The sequence below is a fragment of the Mytilus trossulus genome, chromosome 10, assembly GCF_036588685.1.
Source record: "Mytilus trossulus isolate FHL-02 chromosome 10, PNRI_Mtr1.1.1.hap1, whole genome shotgun sequence".
In the NCBI taxonomy this organism is placed as follows: domain Eukaryota; kingdom Metazoa; phylum Mollusca; class Bivalvia; order Mytilida; family Mytilidae; genus Mytilus; species Mytilus trossulus.
Genome location: NC_086382.1, coordinates 71,303,090 through 71,328,320, shown reverse-complemented (window position 1 = coordinate 71,328,320; position 25,231 = coordinate 71,303,090). Strand labels below are relative to the sequence as shown.

Sequence of the window (25,231 nt, the reverse complement as noted above, 5' to 3'; positions counted from 1 at the left end):
ATTAGATTACTTCAATTAAACGTGAGAAAAAACTGAACGATATTGTAAAAACTAGTATATAAATTGTATGTTTTACATTTATTAATAAGAATAACAAATAAAAACTATAACGTTATAACAACTCATGCAATAAAATGGCTAACATAGATATAAAAAAAAAGTAGAAATATGTTCCTTCTAGTCTGAATATCAGCCTAGTACATTACGTCAGTACTTGTAGTTGACGTGGGGATACTCTCTCCCTCCTTTGACATCTCCATGCGTAGTCATAGTGCCCAAGATCGGCCATCTTGTTTGTTGTCGCAGATGTTTTTCTCAAAGGAAAGTGTCTAACAAATATACGACAACCTTTCTTTAAAACATCTTCTACCTCATTTCTAACGTCTGTGTTATTTAACAGTTTAGATTCCCATGATCCTTTATCCAAAGTGAACCCCTTGTTACACTTACAATATACAACATATCGTTTACAATGTTCATGCGTTTGAACAGCGAATTCATACAGTGCTGGTTTCTGATATTGTCCATTACATATTTCTGTTCTACGATATCCTGTCAAGTCACCTCTACGTTTTTGCCATAAATGAGATTCTTCTCCTTCTGGAGATTCGGGTGTGATTGCTAATTGCCATCTTGACCATGGGGCATCATTAAGCATAAAATTTGTCTCTGTTACGTTTTCTCTTTTCAGCTTTGGCAGATTTTTTAACTGAAAAAAGTAGAAATGACATTATGGGATGGTATTCTTTAAATATACACAACAAATAATATCAACGAAAAATAAAAAAATATCCTTGAATTTATTTGGTTTGTGTTTGTCGATGCATTGTCTAAAAAAGGTTTCATCTTAACAATCTTTAACTCATTTTCTAAACAATTTTACTGAGCGTCACTGATGAGTATACTGTAAAAGCGCGTCTGGCGTATTAAATAATAATCCTGGTACTTTTGATAACTGTTTACACCACGCTGTCGATGCCACTGTTGGTGGACGTTTCGTACCCGAGTGTACCACCAGCCCATTAGTCAACACATCGGTGTTGACATGAATATCAATTAAATGGTCGTTTTTATAAATTCCCTGTAACAAAACTTTCAATTTTCGAAAAACTAGGGATTTTCTTTTCCAAGGAATATATTACCTTAGCCGTATTAAGCATAACTTCGTGGACTTTGGAGTCCTCAATGCTCTTCAACTAAGTACATGGTTTGCTTTATAATTATTTCCATCTGAGTGTCACTTATGAGTTTTGTAGACGAAACGCGCGTCTGGCGTATTTAGTTATAATCCTGGTACCTTTGATAACCGGTTGAAATGTTCAAAATGTATGTATATGTACCTTGTATTTTTCGAGTCGTTCCTCGTTTCTTCTACTCATCATTCGTTCATGTTTAGATATAAACCGTGTTGTTCTTGAATTCCTACGTGGTTTGACTGTTGGCTTGGTACTTGTTTTCAGTGGTGATGATGGTTTTGTCAGTGATGGTATTTTTACCAAACGAGCTGGTGTTGACGGTGCGGTTTCCATGTCATCTGTTTCGGTATGTCGTAGATTGCCAAACAAGGCTTCTAAATCTTTATGAACTGTTGTTCCTCTTGCTCTTACTTCTGTTTCATAATTCTGGATAGATGATAAAGAAAACACATGTTGTATTATGGCTAGTATCGACGTTAGGGGTTTATGTCTAGAAATGAAAAATTACTTTGAATAAATTTTCATGAAGTATTATTTCCACTTTTTTTTATGAATGCAGAAAATATTGATTTCGATATTCATCTAAAATAACAACACTGTAAAAATAACATTATTAGTACACACTTTACTGATGTAATCTCATTGCAATTTATACCATAAATCTCACTATAATACATAATATTAATACAATAACCAAATATATATTTGCCGACTGCCCAACGTAATCTAGAGGACACCGAATTTATTACAAATAAATAAACATGACATGTGAAATATAACAGCATGTGTGATATAACCATACAGCATAACATACTGAGTTGTAATTAATAATTATAAATCATCAAAATTTCTCCATCCTTAACGATCCCGCCGGCCAGGAAAAACCAACTATGTCGATAGACGGCGTTGGAAACCTGTGTCCAAACCCTAACTTAGTCGAAAGTTAATATGCTCGAAAGACCGTTTCCGGAGTCATACTTGGACAGTATACTTAAAGATATGACATAAAACAAAACAAAAAATGATATAAAGTGAAACATGAAACAATAATACATTGCACAAACATAATAAAAACCCAATTAAGATCTAGATATGAAATATTAATGAGAAACGATATATACAAATATCGTTAAGAAACTTGACTGTATCAGTGTTGAGTAGAGAGTGATTACTCCACGGGATTATTTCCCGCTCATTTATTACATGTACATGTAAACATGTGATAATCACATGATTAATCAGACGGAACGTTAGTACAATAATTTTCCTCTATACTGCGAAACGCGGAAAATTATAAGTACACACTTTACTGATGTAATCTCATTGCAATTTATACCATAAATCTCACTATAATACATAATATTAATACAATAACCAAATATATATTTGCCGACTGCCCAACGTAATCTAGAGATCACAAAGAAAGGGATGAAAAGAGCCCAAATTATAAACCAAGTTTTCTAGATACTGATAATCTCATATCTAAGGAATCAGCAATGTAACCATCTTTGCTAATATCTGATTTCCACCTTCCATGACGTTTAATACATCTCTCATTTACTTCTGACCTGGCTGCTGCAGAAGCACCACCAGAACGTAAAGAATGCAAACCTAGGTTCAAGTCAGGAGCTACAGTCTTTAATCTACGTACAATATTCTCTTTTGTGGCTGTATAGCTTAACTTCTTATTCTTATATATCAACTTAGCTAACCCCTTAGACCTAAAAATCGGTCGAAATATAAAATAATCCGAATTAACATCCAAACTAGCAAGTGAAATGTATCGCTTATACATAACAACTGGACATGCCAAAGTGTTACCCCTAGAAATAAGTATCTCGTTACCTTGTCTGTATTGATCGGTCTTGGACCGGGGCAGAAAAATAGAAATATGATCATCAAAAATCTTAACATCCCTACATGTAATAGAACTTAATTCGTCAAAGCGCAAAAATCCAGCATAGCCTATCAAAATCATAGTCAAATCTCTAACAATAAGCAAGTCATTTTCAAATTCATTAATTTTACAGAGTTCAAGTATTATATCCGAGGTAACAGGGTCCTTCTTTACGACTGGTTTTCCATTTAATCTTTTACATGATTGAGCTAACGAATGAATGTAAGCGTTATTTGTAGGATCAACGTAACCATAAAGCTCATGTACCGACTTTAAAGCATAAATTATCGAATCTAAAGTACAAGGTGATGACTTCTTGTCAATCAATAAAGTTAAAAAACAATGAAACATGAATCGGATCTGCTGGTAATTCTTTAAAACCATATCCTTGAGCAAAAGATCTCCAACGATTATAACTAGCAAAGTACTTTTTTGTAGTTTTGTCACTTTTAGACTGGATAAGATAAACCGACATCTTTTCTGCTAATTTTCCAAGTTCAACCGAACATCCTACAGTACTCTTCTCTACAATCTCCACAACATGTTGCCTCAGTCCTAAGCCTGAAAATCGCAAATATGGATCATTAGAACATAATATTTAAAGCTATCAACCTAAATTTAAGTGGCCATTTCCCGAAAATGCCGTTTTTACCGGCACCCTTCACTATAACTTTGTCATTTGTAAGATAAATAGCGTCTGAAACAAAACTCTTAAAAATCTCTTGTGCACAAAGTAAAGGCCAAAATGCCGCCGATTTCCATTCTGGTATAACCAAAATACCATTAGCACGCTCATTGCACATTTTGTTAACTGTTTTTGCAATCAAAGAAGGTGGGGGTACCAACCAATTGTTGTCATTTCCCCAATATTGACTAAAACTGTCAACTGCTTCAGTTCCTGGGCACCATATAACTGAATTAAAACGCGAACAATGTGTATTGTAATGAGTGGCAAATCGGTCTATGCTACACGGACCCCAAATATAGTTTAAGAAACTGAATGTTTCATCGTTTAAAGACCAGTCATCGTGATCTGTATAACGACTAAGTTGATCTGCATACACATTCTGAGCCCGAGGGACCCAGCGAGTCTGAATATTAATGTTTTTCTGTTCACAAGATTCTAAAATATTAATCGCAGTTTTTTGTAGTGACAAATTTCTGCTCCCCACCGTCAAAATACGTGCGACATTTTGATTGTCACTGTTGACTCGAACTAATTTGTTCTCCAACAACGAATCTTGAGTATACAAAACTCTCTTGACGCATTCAAGTTCACGCCAAGTTGAACTCTCAAAAGGTTCATTACCTACCCAGTTACCGAATACTTCGGTACGATCATAAGTGGAACAAAAACCACCAAAGCCTACATCTGAGGCATCACAAAACAAATCAACATCAAAATTGTCGTGAAAATTAACTGTGCTTATATTTACACCTTTACTATTCCTTGCTCTGCAAGAAACTCTCCAAAATTCTAACTCATCAATAGCTTCTGGTGTAATTTTTACAGATGCCTCCCAGCTTGCTCTACCTTTAACACAAGCATATAAAAATCTTGTTCTCAATCTCACGAGATCACCAAATACTATTTGCATTGATATGAGTTGACCGACTATGCCCGCTAAAATTCGAGCCTTTAACAAAACTTTACCTCTCCCAATCTCGGAAAGTATATAGTTTACAGTTTGCTCTGCTTTATCTATTCTCTCAGGACTGACGAATATTCTACCAGTTTCAGTATTCCAAATGAAACCTAACCATTTCAATTTTTGGCATGGATCCCAAACACATTTTTCATGTGCAATTAGAAAACCTAGCTTTTGAAGGTGAAATTGTACAAACTGACTACTTTTTTGACAAGATTCAAAATCTTTACCACCTCCCAAACCATCATCTAAAAACATAATAATTTGTTCGCCTTTAGATCTGAAATACTTTACAACTTCTCTGAGAACTTTGGTAAATATGTAACCAGCAGTAGCCAATCCAAATGGCAAGACATTAAAAACGAAATATCTGTTTGCACCATTTATCTCCCATGCAAAACCTAAATATTCTCTGTGCAATTCAACAATCTCAATATGGTGATAAGCACTTTTTAAATCATAGCCATATAGAAAATCATGTTGGTGAAAAATTTCCCTTGCTAACTTTGTGTCTTCATATTTAAATCTAAATTTAAATAAATGAGGATTGATGTGTCTACAATCCAATACCAACCTGGGTTTTCTCGATTTATTAAAAGCAACGGTCAAAGGATTAACTACACAAGGTATATCATTCACTTCTGATATACAACCTTTTGACAGCAAAGTTTCAATTTCTGACTTAACAAAACTTGCGTTATCAAGAGATGATCTGTTATTTCTAATAATTTTATGATCTGGTTCTGTTTTGAAAGGTATCTTATACCCGTTTTGTATAACATCAATTATATGTGTATTACCTGTGATTAATCTCCATTCATCGATAGCATTTTTCAATCTACCTACTGGACTAACCGGTTTTTCCACATAAGTAACAAGATCAACTTTTTGTAAACAATCAATTGTTATTGAAACCTTCTCATTGGCGTTTCTAATTTTGGAATTATTGCAATAAAAATTATCATCTGAGCTACAAAATAAGCTTGAACTATCTAAGTTTGATAAATATAAAGAATTACTTATCTTTTGTTTTCTATCAGGACAATTATCTGCCCAGTGCCCCCTTTTTCCACAATTGAAACACTTTCCAGGCTTGAAAGAATCATCTTTATCTGCATTCCTGGCATAAGGAACTTGTCTGGGTTTGATGCTTTTCTTGGTTTTCTCTGCTTTACTCTTGCGCTCTGCTCGAGACTGAGCTCTTAACATTTTTCTCTCATCTTCGGAGTCTTCTGCTATTGGGTTGGCAACATACTCATTAACCACTTTCCAACCGAGTTGAGAAGAATCTGCAAGTTTAATTAACTTTTGTCTCTCTTGCACAATGTCAATACCTTCTGAAATCCTGGATTTAGCGTTCTGTACGGTCGCTCTGGTCAAATCATGAACTTCTAAGCTTGACTTCGCCTCTTTCAGCTTTGTTAGAACCTTCACACCATACTTGAATTGGTTTTCGTTGCCCTTCCTCTGAAAATTATAGTTATCGGTCAGAGTTTCCTCCATCTTGGCCATTTGAGTCTGCGAAATTTCTTGTTGACTTTCTTGTAAGGTGGTCTGCAAAGTTGTCAGTTTACTGTCCATTATACCGTTTATACTGTTCAATAAATCCTGTTGAGATGTTGATATGGCATTGGAAACTTCTATCGAAATGGCATTTCTTAAAGGGCTGCTCAACATATCGGTGTCCATCTTGACTGTATCAGTGTTGAGTAGAGAGTGATTACTCCACGGGATTATTTCCCGCTCATTTATTACATGTACATGTAAACATGTGATAATCACATGATTAATCAGACGGAACGTTAGTACAATAATTTTCCTCTATACTGCGAAACGCGGAAAATTATAATTACCTGCAGAAGAGTTTCATCGTGTTCTCTGTAACATATAGCCATCATTAGATCAAATATGTTAGTAAAGTCTTTCAATGTAAGGAACTTTCCGTTAGTTGCCTCGGCGACCTTGTTGAAAAATTCTGTTGATGAATCATCATCTCCACATTTAACTCCATAGATAGTCACATTCTGGAAGAAAAGGTATAATGTTAATAAACTCATGATATGTGATAGTTTGTTTTTGTTTATCTTATTTTGCAAACTTTTATTAGTTCTAACAATTAATTTTTATATCAAAGTTAACAATATGAAAAGATATCAAGAAGTCAGGCAATTCTACCAAAAACAGTATGAATTAGTTAAAAGGGTAAATGACCATAATATCATTATTGACTTACCATCATTAAAAGTTTATATGTTTCGGCTCGCCAGTCTATGTTATAAGTTTTCCCGCCACACCTAAATCCCGGTTCATGGGGGTCTGCATCCCCTATCATAACCAATGCTCGTTTTGATCCTGGTGTCCATGACAACGACTGAACTTCTTGTAATACGAGTTCATAACATTCATCCCAGTCGCCGCCTCTGCTCTCTTTTACATTCTTTACCCAGTTACACAGCTCTGCCACGTCTGTTGTAAAATCAATGTGTTTTGTGACATAAGTGGGAGAGCCATAATCACCATGCGCAAACACTGCTATTCTGATTCCAGGAATGTCTGCTTGCAAACGTTGTATTAAGTCTTGAACTTTTCCTTTTACTTCGTCAATGTAGTCATACATAGAACAGGTTGCATCAAAGGAGAAACAAATTTCTATTGGTCCTCCAGGGTTAACCATCTTGTAGCTGAAATTCAAAAGAGAACAGTGAGTATATATCTAGAGCGACAGACAACATAACTTGATTATAATTCTCATTATTACAGTTTGCATTGAAACGTTTTTTAACTATATTCTGAAACCGGTATTCTTTGAAATTCTACGAATCGAAAATTAAAAGCGATGTTTGCATTTTCTTACCCGTATATTTTATTGGTTTTTTTTTGTATTTGTGATAATTTATGAATTTGCTATTGATAAGTTCTTGCTGTTATTTAGTTATTTTTTATTTGTGGACGACCTTTTGAAATACTGCGGGTTCGCACAAACATTGCCACTGTTTTCAATCAATCAATTTAATTATGACTTTCGTACAGGGGTATATTGCCCTAATTTTTCAGTATTTTGAGAATCAGAAATTTTGTATCATTTCATGTATATTGAACGTGCCTTTGGAAAGATTAGTTTAACTTTAGAACAAAATAGTTTAACTTTTCACCTACAATACAAGGTTTCAAATTTACAACCTTCCCCTTAACTCAATAGTAAACGATTTTCTAAAATCGGGATACCAAAAATACACTCTTGCTGTATATTGCTATATAAAAAATATAAATTAATCAACTGAAATTTTAGTTTAGATGTAAATATTTCCTTACTCTCCTAACGAAAACTGAACCATGCTAAGGATAAAGTCTTTTAAAGATATTACCTTTTTGTATCAGATCTGTCAGTTCGATTAAACTGTATACTGGTATATATGCCGAACATAAAATTTTACCTGTATTTATATACTTTTAAATTTACGTCATAACTATACTACTAAAAATAGCATATTATATGTTCTGAAAATCTTCTGAATGAACTAGTTAAGAGAAATTAAGAGGATTTATTCCTAAAATGTTTCGAAACAAGCAATTGAACGTTGATTTTCCAACTGTATTAAAATGAAATACTTAAAGATGATAATTTTCACCATAATTTGTAAGCTAAAATAACCTATGTATGACATTATATGCTATATTAATAAACACAATAATACATTGATTAAATTCTCCTAACCTAGCAAAAGCAAAGTCGTAGCTTGAGTTTGTTGGGAGAATTTATTACATTTTTGCTGTTAGCCTTACATGGCTTACTTTATACCTCAATATTACATCCCTCAATTTCTATTGTAAACAAAGTTTCACATCATTTCATGATTTTCAAACTTTCAACTTTCTAATATTCATTTTTATATTTCTTCATTTGTTTTCGTCCTGAATATCTATGAAATATTTGCCACTGGACAAAGCTTGGGACTCTTAGTGAAATTTGTAACAAGCAAGATTTCATGAATAAATATTATTATGTTGTTTAAAAAATAGCCACTGGACAATCAACGATACATTTATCAAATACATAATACTTCTTTGCCTTATAATGCAACATTCAGAAATTCAGTTTAATAGTCATATCAAGCTATCCATTCAAAATATAGATTTCATAATATTTGATCTTTTTCAATTAAATAATACCTAAATACATGTAAACGATCATATCATCAACTAAATTTATGCCACGGTGTCTTTTTATGTTTAAATAATAGCGTACAAACACAATGGTAATGGTCGGCAGTACAGATCTGAATCGACTGAACGATCACCAACTCTGAACACATCGAAGCATAGTCCAGAGAAGAGAGAGAACTCCGAGCGCCGATAGATGTTTGTTAAGAGAATAAAAAACGTTAGCACTAGATAAATCATTGAAAAGAAGTAGTTCGTACCGTGCAGTACATAAAGATGAAAATCCTCTCATAAGATTTTATCTTAATGGACTTCCTTCATTGGTTTCCCCTTAAGGCGGGTCTTCTCATTGAGTTTATCATGAATATAAACCCTTTCGTTAGTTAATCATGAGTGTTGATAGTCATTAGCTTTATACTGAATATGGTTCTTCTCATTAGCGTTATCCTGAATATGGTTCTTCTCATTAGCGTTATACTGAATATGGTTCTTCTCATTAGCTTTATCCTGAATATGGTTCTTCTCATTAGCTTTATCCTGAATATGGTTCTTCTCATTAGCTTTAAACTGAATATGGTTCTTCTCATTAGCTTTATCCTGAATATGGTTCTCCTCATTAGCTTTATACTGAATATGGTTCTGCTCATTAGCTTTATCCTGAATATGGTTCTTCTCATTAGCTTTATCCTGAATATGGTTCTTCTCATTAGCTTTATACTGAATATGGTTCTTCTCATTAGCTTTATCCTGAATATGGTCCTTCTCATTAGCTTTATCCTGAATATGGTTCTTCTCATTAGCTTTATACTGAATATGGTTCTTCTCATTAGCGTTATACTGAATATGGTTTTTCTCATTAGCTTTATACTGAATATGGTTCTTCTCATTAGCTTTATACTGAATATGGTTCTTCTCATTAGCTTTATCCTGAATATGGTTCTTCTCATTAGCTTTATCCTGAGTATGGTTCTTCTCATTAGCTTTATCCTGAATATGGTTCTTCTCATTAGCTTTATACTGAATATGGTTCTTCTCATTAGCTTTATACTGAATATGGTTCTTCTCATTAGCTTTATCCTGAATATGGTTCTTCTCATTAGCTTTATATTGAATATGGTTCTTCTCATTAGCTTTATACTGAATATGGTTCTTCTCATTAGCTTTATACTGAATATGGTTCTTCTCATTAGCTTTATCCTGAATGTGGGCTCTCTCATCAGCTTTATTCTGAATGTTGTCTCTCTTATTTAGCTTTATCCAGAATGTGATCTGTCCCGTTACCGTTATCCTGAACTGTGTTCCTCATTTTTTTTACTAAACGTCATCCCATTCATTAACTTTTCTATGAATGTGGTTTCTTTCACTAGCTTTTCGTTGAATGTGGTCCGTCTCATTATCTTTTCTCTGAGTGTGGATTGTCCATTCTCTATATCGTGAATGTTATTTGTCTTATTAGCTTTGTTTTGAATTTTAACTCTCGAATTAGCTTTATATTGAATAAGGTCTGTCTCATTTTCTTTTCTCTGATGGTAATCTGATGGTAATCTGTCGTATATGTTTTATCATATTTGTGGATCTGCTGGCCCTTTTGAAGTACATTTTTTTCTTTCAGCATTGGTATTAAATGGTGTACGTGTTGGTCATAGCTTGGTATTTTTATGGTGGACTGTTGTGTGTATATTAGATTTCGTGATTATATAAATGGAATCTTCTCCGTACGCTTAGACAATAACGCTAACCTTTTCATCATGACTCAGTACTTTTTTTCTTAATATAATTCTAGAAGTTCAAGCTATGTTGATGAGCCTTTTGTAGACGAAACGCGCGTCTGGCATAAAAATAAATGTTTAACCCTGGTATCTATGATGAGTTTATTGTTGGTGTATAATATGTGCCGAACTTTCTTTATATAGCGCTTTGTTGACTATTGTTTTTCTTTTCGTCTTTTTAAGAAAAAAAAGGTTTAATTTAGTGACATGATCTGTTAGGTAAAAAAAACACATTCATTTAAAGATTTTAAAGTAAAGGATATTTTGTTTGAGCTTGTGTTTCATATATAAATTTAAAAAAGTCTATTGAACGTTAGCAAAATTAAAAATTATACATTTAGCTTGTCATTTTAAAAACTAGTATATTTATTGATTGTATATTTTTCATTTGTTGATAAATATCTATATCTTTATTCACATGGTAACAAATAAAAACGATATCGTTATAACAACTCATGCAATAATATAGCTAACATAGATATTAAAAACGTAGAAATATATTCATTCTGGTCTGAATATCAATCTAGTACTTTAATTTAGTACTAGTCTTGTTGTTGACGTGGGATACCCTCTCTCTTCTTTGACATCTCCATGCGTAGTCATAGTGATAAAAATCGGCCATCTTCTTTGTTGTCGCAGATGTTTTTCTCAATGGAGAATGTCTAACAAATATACGACAACCTCTCTTTAAAACATCTTCTACCTCATTTTTAACGTCTGTTTTATTTAACAGTCTAGATTTCCATTATCCTTTGTCCAAAGTTAACCCTTTGTTACACTTACAATATACAACATATCGTTTAAAATGTTCACACGTTTGAACTGCAATTTCATACAGAGCTGGTTTCTGATATTGTTTAATACATATTCCTTTCAAGTCAACTCTACGTCTTGCATAAAGGAGATTCTGCTCCTTCTGCCAATTCAGGTGTGATTAATAATTGCCATCTTGACCATGGGGCATCATTAGGCATGAAATTTGTCTCTGTAACGTTTTCTCTTTTCAGTTTAAGCAGTTTTTTTAACAGAAAAAAAGGAGGAAAAAATTATGTTAATGGCCAATTTGTGTGATGGTATTTTTTTTTAAATAACCCCAAAAAATGATATCAAAAAAAGGTTAAACAAAATCAAGAAGGGAACAAAAAACAAAAAAAAGAAGATAAGTACAAAAAATAAAGCCAATAATCAATGGATGGTGGTGAACACTTTTTTTTTGCTCATTTTTGTACTATTTGTTCTTTGTCTTTTCTTTACCTTTTGATTCCTGTTTTTTTTACCTATAGCTAGAGAACATGTCTGTTGAGAGGACTATTAGTTTGGTACCATGATCTATGGTCCGCTCACATGAAATCTTAGCTCATAAAAGCACATTTTTTTAAAATTTACGTTTCATAGTATAGATATCCTTAACGTGATTTTTCTCCTTTAGTGTTATCCATAAATGCGATATTTCTGCTTAGCATTATCACAATGTGACCTTTTTCGAAGGCTTTATCCTTAATATGATCCCTCTTATTACCTTTATCCTGAATAAAATCCCTCTTGTTAGCTTTATCCATGAATGTGATTTTTCTCATCAACTTTCATCTGCATGTGATCTCTCTCACAAGCTTATCCTAAATATGATCTTTATCATCATAATCGAAAATAAACAATGCCATGGCTTAAAAAAGACCAATAACCAATAGTACACAAAACCCAACATATAAAAGTGATCAACACGACCACCCAAACAACCGTCAACACTTGGGATTCCTGATTTAATAGGTTCTTTGTGAGCAGAAAACTTCTATCAAGGAAATCATGATAGGAATTACAAGCCCTGGAATATCATATCAACTCGGAGATATATACTTCGTATTGCTTCATTGTTATATTTGTAGGCAAGTGTAATTTTTATTGATCAAATGAAATCACTTGTTTCCTTAAACTGCTATTTGCAGCTCATATATATATTAATAAAAAGAAGAGGTGGTATGATTGTCAATGAGAAAACTCTACACAAGAGACCAAATGACACAGAAATTAACAACTATAGGTCACTTACAGCCTTCAACAATCTGGTTCAGACAAGTGCCACTTTTTGAAAATGAACAATTTATTCAGAAGCTGTCATTTAAATTTCAACTAGTTAAAGTTTTTGAGTGTCAGATTACATTTTCTAATGAAAATATAAAATACTCAATAAGCATTCAGTTTAACATTTCAGGTGATTTTTTTTTTCTTTCACAAAACTTCAGACAAAAAAATAACTGAAAAGCCAGGCAAATTCATCTATTCATGTCACATTTTTTTTAAGTATCAAAAACATTGAAGAAATATATAAATTTTAAGTTAATAATGAATGATTTCATATTCTGATGTCTTATGTTTACACATGGCCAATTAAAGTATTTAAACTAACGTATATAAAGAGTCATTTTATTAACATCTGGACGGATGACCATTGTATATAAAATATAATGTTAACATTATTCGTGGTGAAACATAAATAAAATTCATTTAAAATATACAGATCACAGACTTCATGGAATAATTTAAGAATAAAAAATATCACAAATATAATAACACTGATAGATTTCAAAGTAATATAACAAAGCACATAGTTCTTGTTTCTAATATATATATAGATAGGCACTACATGTTAAAATTGTAATGCTGTGAAAAACATAAGATTTTGGAATGCTACAAGTTACAACAAAAGTCTATATTTGGTTATTATTAGGCACTTTCTACAAAGAATGTGAAACTATTATGGACATATTTCATAAAAGGTATTTATTGTCAAATTAAACAATGGTGTTCATTACAGGAAAATTGATTGTTGCCAAAATCAAATTCAACTTGTAAAAGTAAAATTTAGAATAATGGTTTAAGATATAGAATTTTAGTCAAACCTCATATTTATGTCATAGTACACTATTTATTCTTACATCAGAAATACCTTCAAACTTAGTCACAAAAGATATTATTGAAGTTCCGCATAATGATTTTTCGTGTCTTGTAAAAATCTAGTGGGAGGAATGTTTGTTCTTAAATTTGCTGGAATGTATTTCTCCCCCCAATAATAAATAAAATACACATCAATAGATTCATTATCAAATAACTTATTCTTCCAACACTATACACAATATCTATACATTTATGCTAGCCATGTTGTGGTTGGTTCAAGTCCTTTCAAGGCAAAGAATGTTTCCAGTTTATTGTCAAAATCTCCTGGTCTTTCATTAGGGTCTCTATAACGCACTGTCATATTGTCACCAAGATATCGAATAAGTGTACATGTTTCTTCAAATTTCTGTAATTTTTGTTTATACTTCTTTCTCACATATTCAGAACTTTTGGGATTAAAAGCTGTAAAATATAAAACAAAATATTATTAAATGTTATTTCAGAGCTAGCTTGAACAATTTCCTAAATAAATTATACTACTACTCCCTTAATTAACCAAGGAGCATTATGTTTGAGGTGACTGTTAAAAATGAACTGTCATTACTCTGCATATTTAATTTAACCCGAGTTTAATGCTTAAAAACAACACAGACTCCACAGAGGTAGATAAATAGAAAATTTAGAGGGAATTATAGTTTTATTTTGTCTTTCAAACAAATCATGTTTGCTGAACTTAGTACACATTTTTGTTTAGAGGTTGGCTAAGGCCCACCTATGTTACATGATTTTCAACCTGTGGTAAAAACTCATTGGTGTCCTTAGGCTGCTTTCTGCTCTTTGGTCGAAATTTTTCAATTCTAAATTTAATAACAAATACACTTAAAATTTGTCTGATTTGACCCTCCTTTTTTAAGTTATCATAAGGGAGGTTTCTCCAAATACCAACAATACAACTTACCTTTCAGATGATATGCCACATACAGCTGTGCAGATCTAGCAGGCGTTAAGAAAGGATATTTTGGTTTAAAGTTTCCAACTGCAGTTAAAGCCTTGACCATATTTGTAGCGGCAGTCTGTTCCAAGTATCCTAACATTGGTAATCCAGTCACTGGTAATGGATCTTTGGGTGGGGGCAGTTTGTGAGGGAGGGTCAAATTTGAGTACTTCTCTGGTAATCTGAAGAATACAAAATTACCATACAAATAAAACATTTAGTTACATTTGTATCAGTATATATCTATTTTGTAATTAGAACATACAAAATGTACAATAAATGAAAGCTAGACTAAGTAAAGTTTTATACACTGAATTATCAATTTATATTTGTTTTTTCTGCAATTAAAGTTTTAATAAATTTGTTTATACTATTAGTTGCTTACACCTTTGTCTTTTTGTCCTGTTTGAGAGTTGTCTCATTGTCAATCATTCCCCCATCGTATTTCTGTATTACTGGTATGCAGTTAGCAGAATTCTAAATATTTATTTCGGCTTTTAATTCTTCTTTACAGGGTTGTTAAAACCATTTTCTCTTTAAACTTTAAAAAAATCAAAAACTGGATACTGAACTTTTAGAGCATGTAAGTAAAGACTCCTACTATAAAAAAGATGAATAAAATCATCAGTTCATTCAAAAATATCCGTAAAGAACTTACTTTAAGAATTTATATAATTTTTCTTCAGACTCCATGTAAAAGAATTTCCCTTGGTATTCTCCAATAAAATCTGGATTTCCAGGTACAATAGCTTCGTACCTAAAATAGAACATTATATAACATCATAGTTTATCTTATTCATAAAGTGTCACCATTCTTTGAAACAACTATATATACATGCCATAAAAAACAATATTGAATACAAACAAACAAAAAACAAAAATGTAAACAAAAACCCTTGTCTGTCACTAACACAGTTATTCATAATAGCAACAAAATCTCCTCATGTTGCTAATGACCTTTATAGATAACATTTCAGTGAACTTCTAAATTCTTGTTTTTATAATCAATAAAAATAGTATCAAAATAAAGTGAGTACCTGCACTGTCCATCCAGGAACGTGACAGGACAATAACCCTTCAGTTCTATTGACTGTGAAGCTTTCACTTGTTTAGGACTATGTCTCTTGGGTAATAACTCTTGAGCAGGTAATTCTCTAGGGGCGAGTGGAGGAACATATTTCTCTGGGTCAGCTAAGAACTGTTGTAACTCTTCTGGACCTGCCATCTTGTAATAATGAGCTGCAATAAAAACATACATAAATTAAATACACAGCCTTTTTGTGTTCTGATATTTTTTTTTTGCTTGTAGTATCTAAACTTATTAAGGAGCAAAATTAGGGCTGGTTATTAGCTTTAACCATTGACCTCATTTGCATGACAATATATCATTGTAAACACGTAGGGAATTTCACCCTGATATTTCTAACTTAAAGCAGTGACTTTTATCTTTGAAGTGAAACAAGATTTCTACATAGAGAACATTCGGTATATGAAAATATTGAGACATAAAACCAATTTAGATACATTGCTTCTTCACCATTGAACGTTAAATAAAAAGAGTCTTAGAAATGATTCCTAACTCTAGCTTTTATATGAAATGAATCCTTAATCAAATTAATCTCCAAATAACAAACCTCTATATTCTGCAGCATATTCCAGTGTTGGATTTGATGAGCAGTCCACAAGTTCTCCCCGTAATGCCAAACTGACCGGACAGTACTGTCCATAATCTCCAACTCTTTGCAGGAACTCGTTTGGTGTTATACACATCTCACTGATAGATGCAGAGTTACCTACAATAAATAATCACATGACATATCAAACTTTGTAATCTTTAAGCTAAAGTCATAAAACTTTTGAGTCAGTTTTTTGTACTCATTTTAAAAATTCAACCATTCAAAACATTGGATTTCATGTTTCAAGCATGATTTTTGTGCTTTGAGAACTAAGCAAATTTTTATGACTTCAACACAAGATCTCTTAAAAAACAAAAAGAGAAACAGATAATGGATCATTACTTTAAGCAACATTTTCTCTGTGAGTGTAATAGTGTTAGACAACTACAAGCAGTAATCATCAATTGCTTTTACTAATTTAAGGTAAATAAGAAAATCAAATACCGTGGTAACTGTCATATCTAAGCAATCAGTTTGCTATAAATTCTTTGACTGCCGTACAGTGACCTGTAGTTGTTAATTTCTGTGTCATTTGGTCTCTTGTGGAGAGTTGTTTAATTGGCAATCATACCACATTATTTTCTGTTTAAGCTGTACTTTTAAATTAAACGATTTATATTGTTAACCAAAGAATGAAATATGAAGAGTATCTATAGCTTTACCCCATGAATAAACAGTGGATACCTATACATACCATCAGATATTCTCTGTAAGTAGGTCTGGATTTTCTTCACACTTTCATGAGCGATCTCCAGACTTCTGTTCCACACCCACCATTTTGACCTTTCACCACTGACCTTGATAAAGTTCATGTGCTCCTGTTCATAATATTCCCTTATTGGTGAGACTTCCTTGTTGTAAGCAGCCAGCTTTATTGCAAGAATCTGGGCACTGTCATGAAGGGGAAGCATTCTGAAAAAAAATATATGATACTTGTTTCTTTCATAGGTACAGATTTTTTTATTGCAGCTACAACATACTGATTTTTCTTTTTTTCTTTGGCTTTTTGTACACAGGATCAAAGTTCACACGGAAGTAAAATAGCATAAAAGCATTTCAAAATTATCATTATCTTGTCAATAATTATATGACCTTTTGATGTTAATAATCTGTTAAATTATATAATAATCAACTGAACATTTTTGTTGCACATTTATAATATATAATTAGAAATCTCTCTTGCTACTTGACAAATGTGGCAAATATCCATCATCATAGTATTCCATATCTTACATATTGTAAGACATTCAATAAATGTAGTAATATACCATAAGACACTACAGCTCCATTATCAAGAGTAAAAAGTATTTAGTATATGTATATATATATACAGATGACCTATAGTTGTTACATTCTGAGTCATTTGGTCTCTTGTGGAGAGTTGTCTCATTGGCAATCTTACCAAATCTTCTTATTTTAACTTTTAACAGATTATCATTTCTTCCAATGAAGCAATGATTAAAAATTAACAAACATCATTGAATTGATGAAAGGCTATCTATAATTCTTTGTTAAACAAACCTTGCAGAGGACATTCTGTCTCTCAAGCCTCTGACCATGACTTCTTTACTGTTTATCTCTAGTTCTATAACACGGACTGGTATAATACATCTCTCTGTCATTAATTCCACCTGTTTCATTGTTGTAGGGAAACCATCCAATATATACCTATATAAGATACAACAAATAATCAGAAAATTTAGATCTCATTAACTCGTTTCAATCTTAAGTTGTTGAAATTACAGTTCCTGTACAACCTAAAGTTATTACATTCATGCCACATGGTCACTACTGCAACAAATTCATCCAATATAAACATGTTCAATTATAGTTGGTTTGTGTGAAAGTATGTGCGTGATTCTTTGATGATTACATCTAAGGTCATAATAATCATGTATTTTTTTTCCTTCTCCAACCTCAAAATTATGAGAGGCGTAACCCAAAATCTTTTGTATCCTCTTGTCCTTTTGGAGAAAAATCACAAATGAAAAAAAAACATGACAATTTCACTACTGACTTACTTTTGATGGAAAAAAACGATCAACTGATAAGATTGACATACAACATGTTTAACCCCACTGTATTTTTGTGTCTGTTCCAAGTCAGGAGCCCCTGGCCATTGTTAGTCTTATTTGATTTTTAATTTTAGTTTTTGGTGTATAATTCAGAGTTTAGTATGACGTCCATAATCACTTAACTAGTATACATATTTGTTTAGGGGCCAGCTGAAGGACTCCTTTGGGTGCGGGAGTTTCTCACTTTATTGAAAACCCATTGGTGGCCTTCCACTGTTGTCTGCTCTATGGTCAGGTTGTTGTTTCTTTGACCCATTCCCCATTTTCATTCTCAATTTTATTAGGACATTTAGTAAACCAGAAATTCTACGCAATTCATTTTTTGTGGCTAATTTCCAAGTTTAAGTAAAATTGAGTTCTGATTTTAAATGCAATAATTATATGAGTTGATGTCTAATGTTAAAATGTGTAAAGATCCCTATCCCATGAAAAAGATGAATTTACAAATAGTGGACAAACAATTGTTAGTGGACATACCCTCTTGTCTGACTTCTCATTTCTAACAAACAAATATCCAAGGCTTGGACGGCTAATTCATCAGGAACTGTTAATCCTTTAGTCACATGTTTGACCAGCTGTTTAGAGAGATCAGATTTAGGTTGTTCCAACATAACACGTCTCATAGCTTCTCCTATTGACAGTCGAACTAAACCATACTCCTCAACAAATCTGTTCGCCACTGAAAACAATATATTCCAGTTAAAACATGTGAATTACAATTAAACTCTACATTTATCAGCAAGATTGTTTAGCATATATACAATCCTATTTTTAATAAAATTTACATGTTTTATTACTGAATGTTAGATTTTGATCATTCTTTGCTTGCTTTGTTATTTTTTTCAATACCTTTAGCCTTCTTTTTCACAAAGAGATTCAAGTAAGGTATAAAAATAAATGTATCTATCTTTTTTCTTGAATTTATTTATATTTCCCATTAAATTAAAACTATACATTTTCATGGTTATACATGATGCGTGAGATTTTTTTTTATCAAGGATTAAAAAGAGAATAAGTAATTATGACAGCCCTTCCTTGGGTCAGATGTCATCCATCCAATGACTGAGAAACTTACAAGCTGTTTTTCCAGACTTAGGAGGTCCTATGACTGCCATTCTGATTGGTACCACTGGTTTTGGTGTTGGTTGTTTAAGGTATGCCATTGGATCTAAAATGAATTCATCTCTGGCCTGGACAGACGACAGGAAGTAGATATGATGGCGATATATACAGGGATACGTGGCAAATCCCATACCACTCATGGGCTGGATACAGTTACCCTCCTTTGACTGAAATGGAGAAAAAATACATATTGTAAAACTTCAAGGTTAAAACATTATTTGTACAACAAACTTCTTATTTGATATTAGTCTTTGCTTTACAATGAAAATATGTTTTTCGGAACTAATTCTTACTTAATTTTGCAAATAATTGCTATAAAACATAATTTTTGAGTATAAAATGGTGCACAAAAAGAAAACATTCACTTGAAATCAAAAACAGCAATGGCATAATGTATTTTAATCCCTAAATAAATAAAGCATTAATACGAACCCTAACAGGACACCATCTTCCAAATCTACTTGGCTGTTTATATCCTGTCTGTAACATTCTCCTGGCTAAGGCTTCACTGATTGGATACACTCTTTCAAACATACTGTGTCGAGCTTGTACATATTTCTTCAGTTTTTTATTCAGAACGTACGATACAATGTGAGGTTTCCTAGTACTATCAACTTCTACAGAATCAATAAGCACCTCCATAAAAGTTGCCTGAAAAACAGTAAATAATCATTCAAATGGGTAACACATGGTATATCATAATATGAATAAAAGGAGATGTGGTATATATATGTCAATGCAACTTTCAATAGACATCCAAATATATAGTCATGCTATCAACAAAGATTATCATGAAGTCTGTTAAAAAGCTAAGATGTAAGTGCAAACTTTAGTTTCCTTTAAATTTATAAACCAACAAAAAATATTCAAAACTTTTGGCATTTATATTTTTTCATTGAAAAATCATCATTATCAAACTCTTGATTATGATAACTATATTCTTTTGTCAGCCCCTTACTATATCATAACATGTTCCAGTTTGTTTTCTTCAATATCAAACAATTAATTAGGGTCCTTTTTTCTCAGCTTCAGAACCTTCCTAACAACAACATCTTCCAGTCTGTTTTTGTCATAACCAGCAGGTATTTACAATCATTTTTCATCCTGTCCTGAGCCCCTAACTTACCACAACATTTTCCAGTCTGTTTTTATCATTATCAAACACTTCACTAAGATCGTTTTTCATCCTGTCCTGAGCCCCTAACTTACCACAACATTTTCCAGTCTGTTTTTATCATTATCAAACACTTCACTAAGATCGTTTTTCATCCTGTCCTGAGCCCCTAACTTACCACAACATTTTCCAGTCTGTTTTTATCATTATCAAACACTTCACTAAGATCGTTTTTCATCCTGTCTTGAGCCTCATCCTCAGCCTCTTCCTCCTCCTCCTCTTCTTCTTCTTCCTCCTCAAACTCCTCAGCTAACATGGCCTCAATACTATCTTCCTCTTCTTCTTCTTCAGCCTCTTCTTCCATCTCTTCATCTGATTCAGCCTCCGCTCTTGCTGCTTCTTTTTCAGCCTATGGAAATGTAAAAAAAAAAAAATTGTTGTGGGAATAATACATTGACCATCAACTACAAATAATACAGAAAACATGACTGGATTAACCTCTTCTTTGCACAATATAGTCTGTAATGACAATTCATCTTACTTATGGTAATCAATCGACAAAATTAGCAAGTTGTGAGTAAATTTTGATATTTTTTCAATTCTGACAACTTTTGGAACTAGAAGATGCACATGGACCCTTCATAGAGATATTTTGTACAGGAAATTATGTTCTCACCTCAGAATTTATTAACTTTGATAGAGAATTTTAAAACAACTCTAAATTCTCTATCAAGAATTACTTTACACATTCTTTAGCACATTTCTCATGATAAAAATATCTACTATTTCAGCTTTCCAAAAATGTTTCACTTGTCTAATATTTGTGCTTTTTTTGTATTACTTCAATGAATATAAAGCTATTGAGTAATCAATATTAATTTAAAAACAATTTACCTGTTTTTCTTTTTTCCTTTCTTCTTGTTCCTTAAGTAATTCTTCTCTCCTTTTCTGTATTGATTCTTCCTGAAATTAAATATCAAATTTCTTATGATTAATAAATTCTGAAGAATAAAAAATACATAACTGTTTGTTTTCAAATGACATGACATCAGATAAAAGAAATCATCAGGATTTTTGAAAATAGTTTATTATTTTTAGTTGAAGGAATTTTTCCTTACCCTTTTCTTTTTTGACTTTTCCTTCTTTTTCAGTTTGATTGCTAGTTTTTTGTCCCTTCTTACTCTCCACTTTAGCATCTTTGGAGGTAATAATCTGTTGATAACATCCTCAACCTCTACATTCATGACAACCCCCACGTCAGGGAATAATCCCATCTCTGCCAAGTATTTAGCCTCCTCACTTGTCCTAGGAAACCCTTCCAAAATAAACCCAGTAGATCTGAAACACAAAAAAGATATTTGTTATACCCCACTCAGATTTATTTGTGTAGATCACAGTGCACAAATATTATCAATAAAGTTTAATTTGCTTGTTTATCGGGTGGAGTAGGAAATCCATATATTTTTTTATTGCTATGCTGTCATGAGATTATCAAATCATATAACTAATAACAAACGGATGTCTGAAAAGACAGCTATTTAGTGAAGGCGACAATAACAATGATAACTCAATGAAGAAGTCCTGGTAAAGAACAAATTTCTTAAAATAGTCCAAAATTTGTCCTTTTTATGAAATTCAGATTGATTTATTACAGAATTATAGATTTTTAAAAATAATGTTTAGATTTAGCTAACGTAGACTTACTTGAATGGTTCTTTCTGCCAGAAAGGTTGTAGTATATTATCTAACACCTCTGCTGGTAAAGGTTCCTCTGATTCCAAATTATTTTTTATAGCTTCTTCCTCCTCTGTATATTGTATTTCCTCTTCCTCTTGGTTTTCTTTACTCTCACTTTCTGATTGCTGAGTATCTGAGGGTACAGGCAGTCCATCAGGACCAGTAACTCCTGCTTCGTCTTCATCTGGTTCCCTGTTAAAAACAATATATTAGGATTATTCTTTTTGAATAATTTAAAATTAAATTGATGAGAGTTTGTTATAAAATGAAATGTTTGTTAGGGTTATATTTGCATTTAAATAAAAAAAAAAAGCACAATCTTTTGGCTTTTGTAATGGTTGTATTTTCTTTTATGCTAGTTATTGCACAGTTATTTAAAGTTTTTTAAATGTTTTGATAAAATCGACATTGCCATACATCTATACTCGTGCCTTCTGTAAGATTGACAAAATATATTAAAATTTAACAGATTTCATGAATCATCCCATATCGTTGACTTATTCAAGTTCTTTGTTGTAGATCTAAGTAAATAGTAAGATGAATAGAAGAAACAAAGAAACTCTAGTCTGATATATATTCAAATTCCAAGTATTCAGTTGAGTCAGTTTTCATCAAACATTTCTTATAAATTTTCCCAGTCAGAATTCAAAATTCAATTAATTCTTTTGTCTTCAATGATTATGTATGATAAAATGACATGGTCAGACTTACTCTTCCTCCTCAGGATCAGGTAGATTGTCTTGTTCATACTCTGGACCTATCCTCTTCCTTGTCTTGTGTATAATAAGTTCCTGTAATCTGTCTCGGAATGAAATATGGAACAGTCCCATCTGTCGTGCCATGTTTCGTGCATGCAATGATTTACCTGCTCCTCTTGGTCCAAGCATTAACAGTCTTAATGGAGGTGGCTAAATAAAAGATAATGAAAAATAACTAACTTCATCATTGTTCTTAAAGACTTTTCATTAAGAAACTTTTTTTCTACTCGAGTCAATTCATATTGTTATGTATAAATATTTGCCTAAAAGATATAACTATGTAACATGTGAAACTTAGTCAACTTACATTTCTTACAATGCAGATGCAGTAATTACATGTATAAGTCTTTTGAAAATCTATAAATAATATTTGAGACTTTTATATTTTTCATTCTATTATTCAATTATGGAAAGGGATTCAAATTTATTTGTACCAGAAAACTACAATTTGGACACTTTTAAAAATAGTGATAGACTTTAAATATCTTACTATACCTGTAATGGTTTGTCTTTAGGAAGGAAATCTTCAGGAGTGACTAAGAACTTGTCTCTAGCTTCGTTAGTAGAGAAATAGTAGGTCTTCTCCCTGTATTTGGAAGCTATCTCTGGGTTACCAGGATACAACACAAAGTTCTCTTTCAGAGCCACAGGACAGAACCAGTTGGTGTCACCCAGAGGTTTCTTCTTGCCACGACCTCTATTGGTATCTTCCTCCTGTGAAAACAAAAATATCAAGTTTATTTTTAAGCAAAAATTAAAAAGGATGTAATCATATATAATTATCCACACTTAGTCTTTAGTTTTCTAATGTTTTGTCTTGTGTATTATCATTTGTCTGTTTGTATTTTCCCTTTTTAACAATGGCCTTGTCAGTTTGTTTTTTGATCTATGAGTTTGACTGTCCATTTGGTATCTTTCGCCCCTCTTTTATGTTTGTAAAATCCTGCTCTACCACTAACTAACAATCCAAACAAACAAAACATGATTTTAATCAAAGACAGAAGTATAGACTGGTACCCACCTCCTCAGCCTCTTCTTCTCCTTCCTCCTCCTCAGCTGCAGCATCAGCATCATTCTGTAGATCCTCCTCTTCCTCATCCATATCTGCACCAGATAATTCCCAGGCCTGAGGTTTGAACTGTTCTGTTAACATAAAATTCAGGATGAGTCAAAAATAGAATACCAGTATATTGTCTTTCTCAAAGTATGAATTTTAAGTAACAAAACTCTACTTATTTTTCTCATATTGAATATCAAAGCTTATTCTTCATTCTAGAATGTATCCACTCATTATAAGACAAAATGATAGTTGAAAATCCTACTTTTAAAGATCTTCCATAATAACATATGGAAAATTCCTGAGAATCTATTTTCCATAATAAAGATATAAATAAGGAGATATAGTATGATTACCAATGAGACAACCATCCACTTAAGTCAATTGAAGTGGATGTAAGCAATTAGAGGCAACCATATGACCTTCAAAAATGAAATAAAACATGTTTCACATTTATAAGTTCAGCTTTAAAGACTTACTTTCTATACTTAATGATGATTCTTCTTGTATGGCCTCCACGGTTTTCTCTTCCAGATCAATCTGTACTGGGTCTATAGAACTTCCTCCTGATATAGTGGCCAGGATGTTCCCTATGTCTCTGTCATACTCCTTACGTTTCTCTTTAAAGTCCTCCAACTCTGGGCCCTCTGGAACCTTCTGTTTATGAGTTTTAAGAAAAAGTCAAATGTTAATAAAGGAAAAATTGAATTGAAGAAACACTTAATTTAGAGGGCAAACCTTTCTAAGATATTTTAATATGACAAAAACTTTGCACACATTCAAAACTGATTTTCACACAACCATTATCAATATCACTTTGAAACTTAAATTAGTTGCTGATTTATGCTAACAAGACATTTTTACATAAGTATTAAAACTATAGCAGATGTCTTTAATGATGAAATATAGGCATGGCAAAAATATTGTTTACAGCAAAAATCATTCATGTTTTAACCCCTACCATCAAATTTGAATTTTACACATGTAAAAGAAGAAAATTTGTTGAAATTGCCCTGCTGAAACAAATTTAGTTTATACTGTATAAATGGTAACAAATTAAAATGAAGATATCAACATCTCAAAGAGGCAAAAAACACATATTAAAACATGCTTTTAAAAAAAATGAAAATGGAT

At 32.3% G+C, this 25,231-nt stretch overlaps 2 protein-coding genes across 20 annotated transcripts in view; both read right to left on the bottom strand.

Moving 5' to 3' along the window:
* Positions 1-98: 98 nt before the first annotated feature.
* On the bottom strand, positions 99-8,140 carry LOC134688474 (uncharacterized). The gene is made up of 5 exons (XM_063549229.1): positions 8,108-8,140; positions 6,976-7,423; positions 6,596-6,766; positions 1,341-1,622; positions 99-709 (listed from the first exon to the last, which is right to left on the bottom strand). Exons 2-5 carry the CDS (start codon positions 7,414-7,416, stop codon positions 203-205), a joined length of 1,401 nt encoding a protein of 466 aa, XP_063405299.1. The 5' UTR covers positions 7,417-7,423; positions 8,108-8,140; the 3' UTR covers positions 99-202.
* Positions 8,141-13,079: 4,939 nt separating this feature from the next.
* LOC134688473 (adenylate kinase 9-like) overlaps positions 13,080-25,231 on the bottom strand; it is a 36,322-nt gene continuing 24,170 nt past the window's right edge. For all 19 annotated transcript variants that reach the window (XM_063549213.1, XM_063549226.1, XM_063549208.1 and 16 more), the window contains 18 exons: positions 24,577-24,754; positions 24,062-24,183; positions 23,536-23,754; positions 22,994-23,190; positions 22,250-22,474; positions 21,664-21,883; positions 21,440-21,508; positions 20,724-20,954; positions 19,864-20,082; positions 19,385-19,598; positions 18,787-18,988; positions 17,756-17,902; positions 16,929-17,146; positions 16,193-16,351; positions 15,596-15,797; positions 15,217-15,315; positions 14,523-14,740; positions 13,080-14,026 (listed from right to left, as the gene is read on the bottom strand). In XM_063549213.1, coding sequence (XP_063405283.1) covers positions 13,815-14,026; positions 14,523-14,740; positions 15,217-15,315; positions 15,596-15,797; positions 16,193-16,351; positions 16,929-17,146; positions 17,756-17,902; positions 18,787-18,988; positions 19,385-19,598; positions 19,864-20,082; positions 20,724-20,954; positions 21,440-21,508; positions 21,664-21,883; positions 22,250-22,474; positions 22,994-23,190; positions 23,536-23,754; positions 24,062-24,183; positions 24,577-24,754 — 3,351 coding nt within the window. In that variant the 3' untranslated portion in view covers positions 13,080-13,814. The remainder of the gene's footprint in view (positions 14,027-14,522; positions 14,741-15,216; positions 15,316-15,595; positions 15,798-16,192; positions 16,352-16,928; positions 17,147-17,755; positions 17,903-18,786; positions 18,989-19,384; positions 19,599-19,863; positions 20,083-20,723; positions 20,955-21,439; positions 21,509-21,663; positions 21,884-22,249; positions 22,475-22,993; positions 23,191-23,535; positions 23,755-24,061; positions 24,184-24,576; positions 24,755-25,231) is intronic.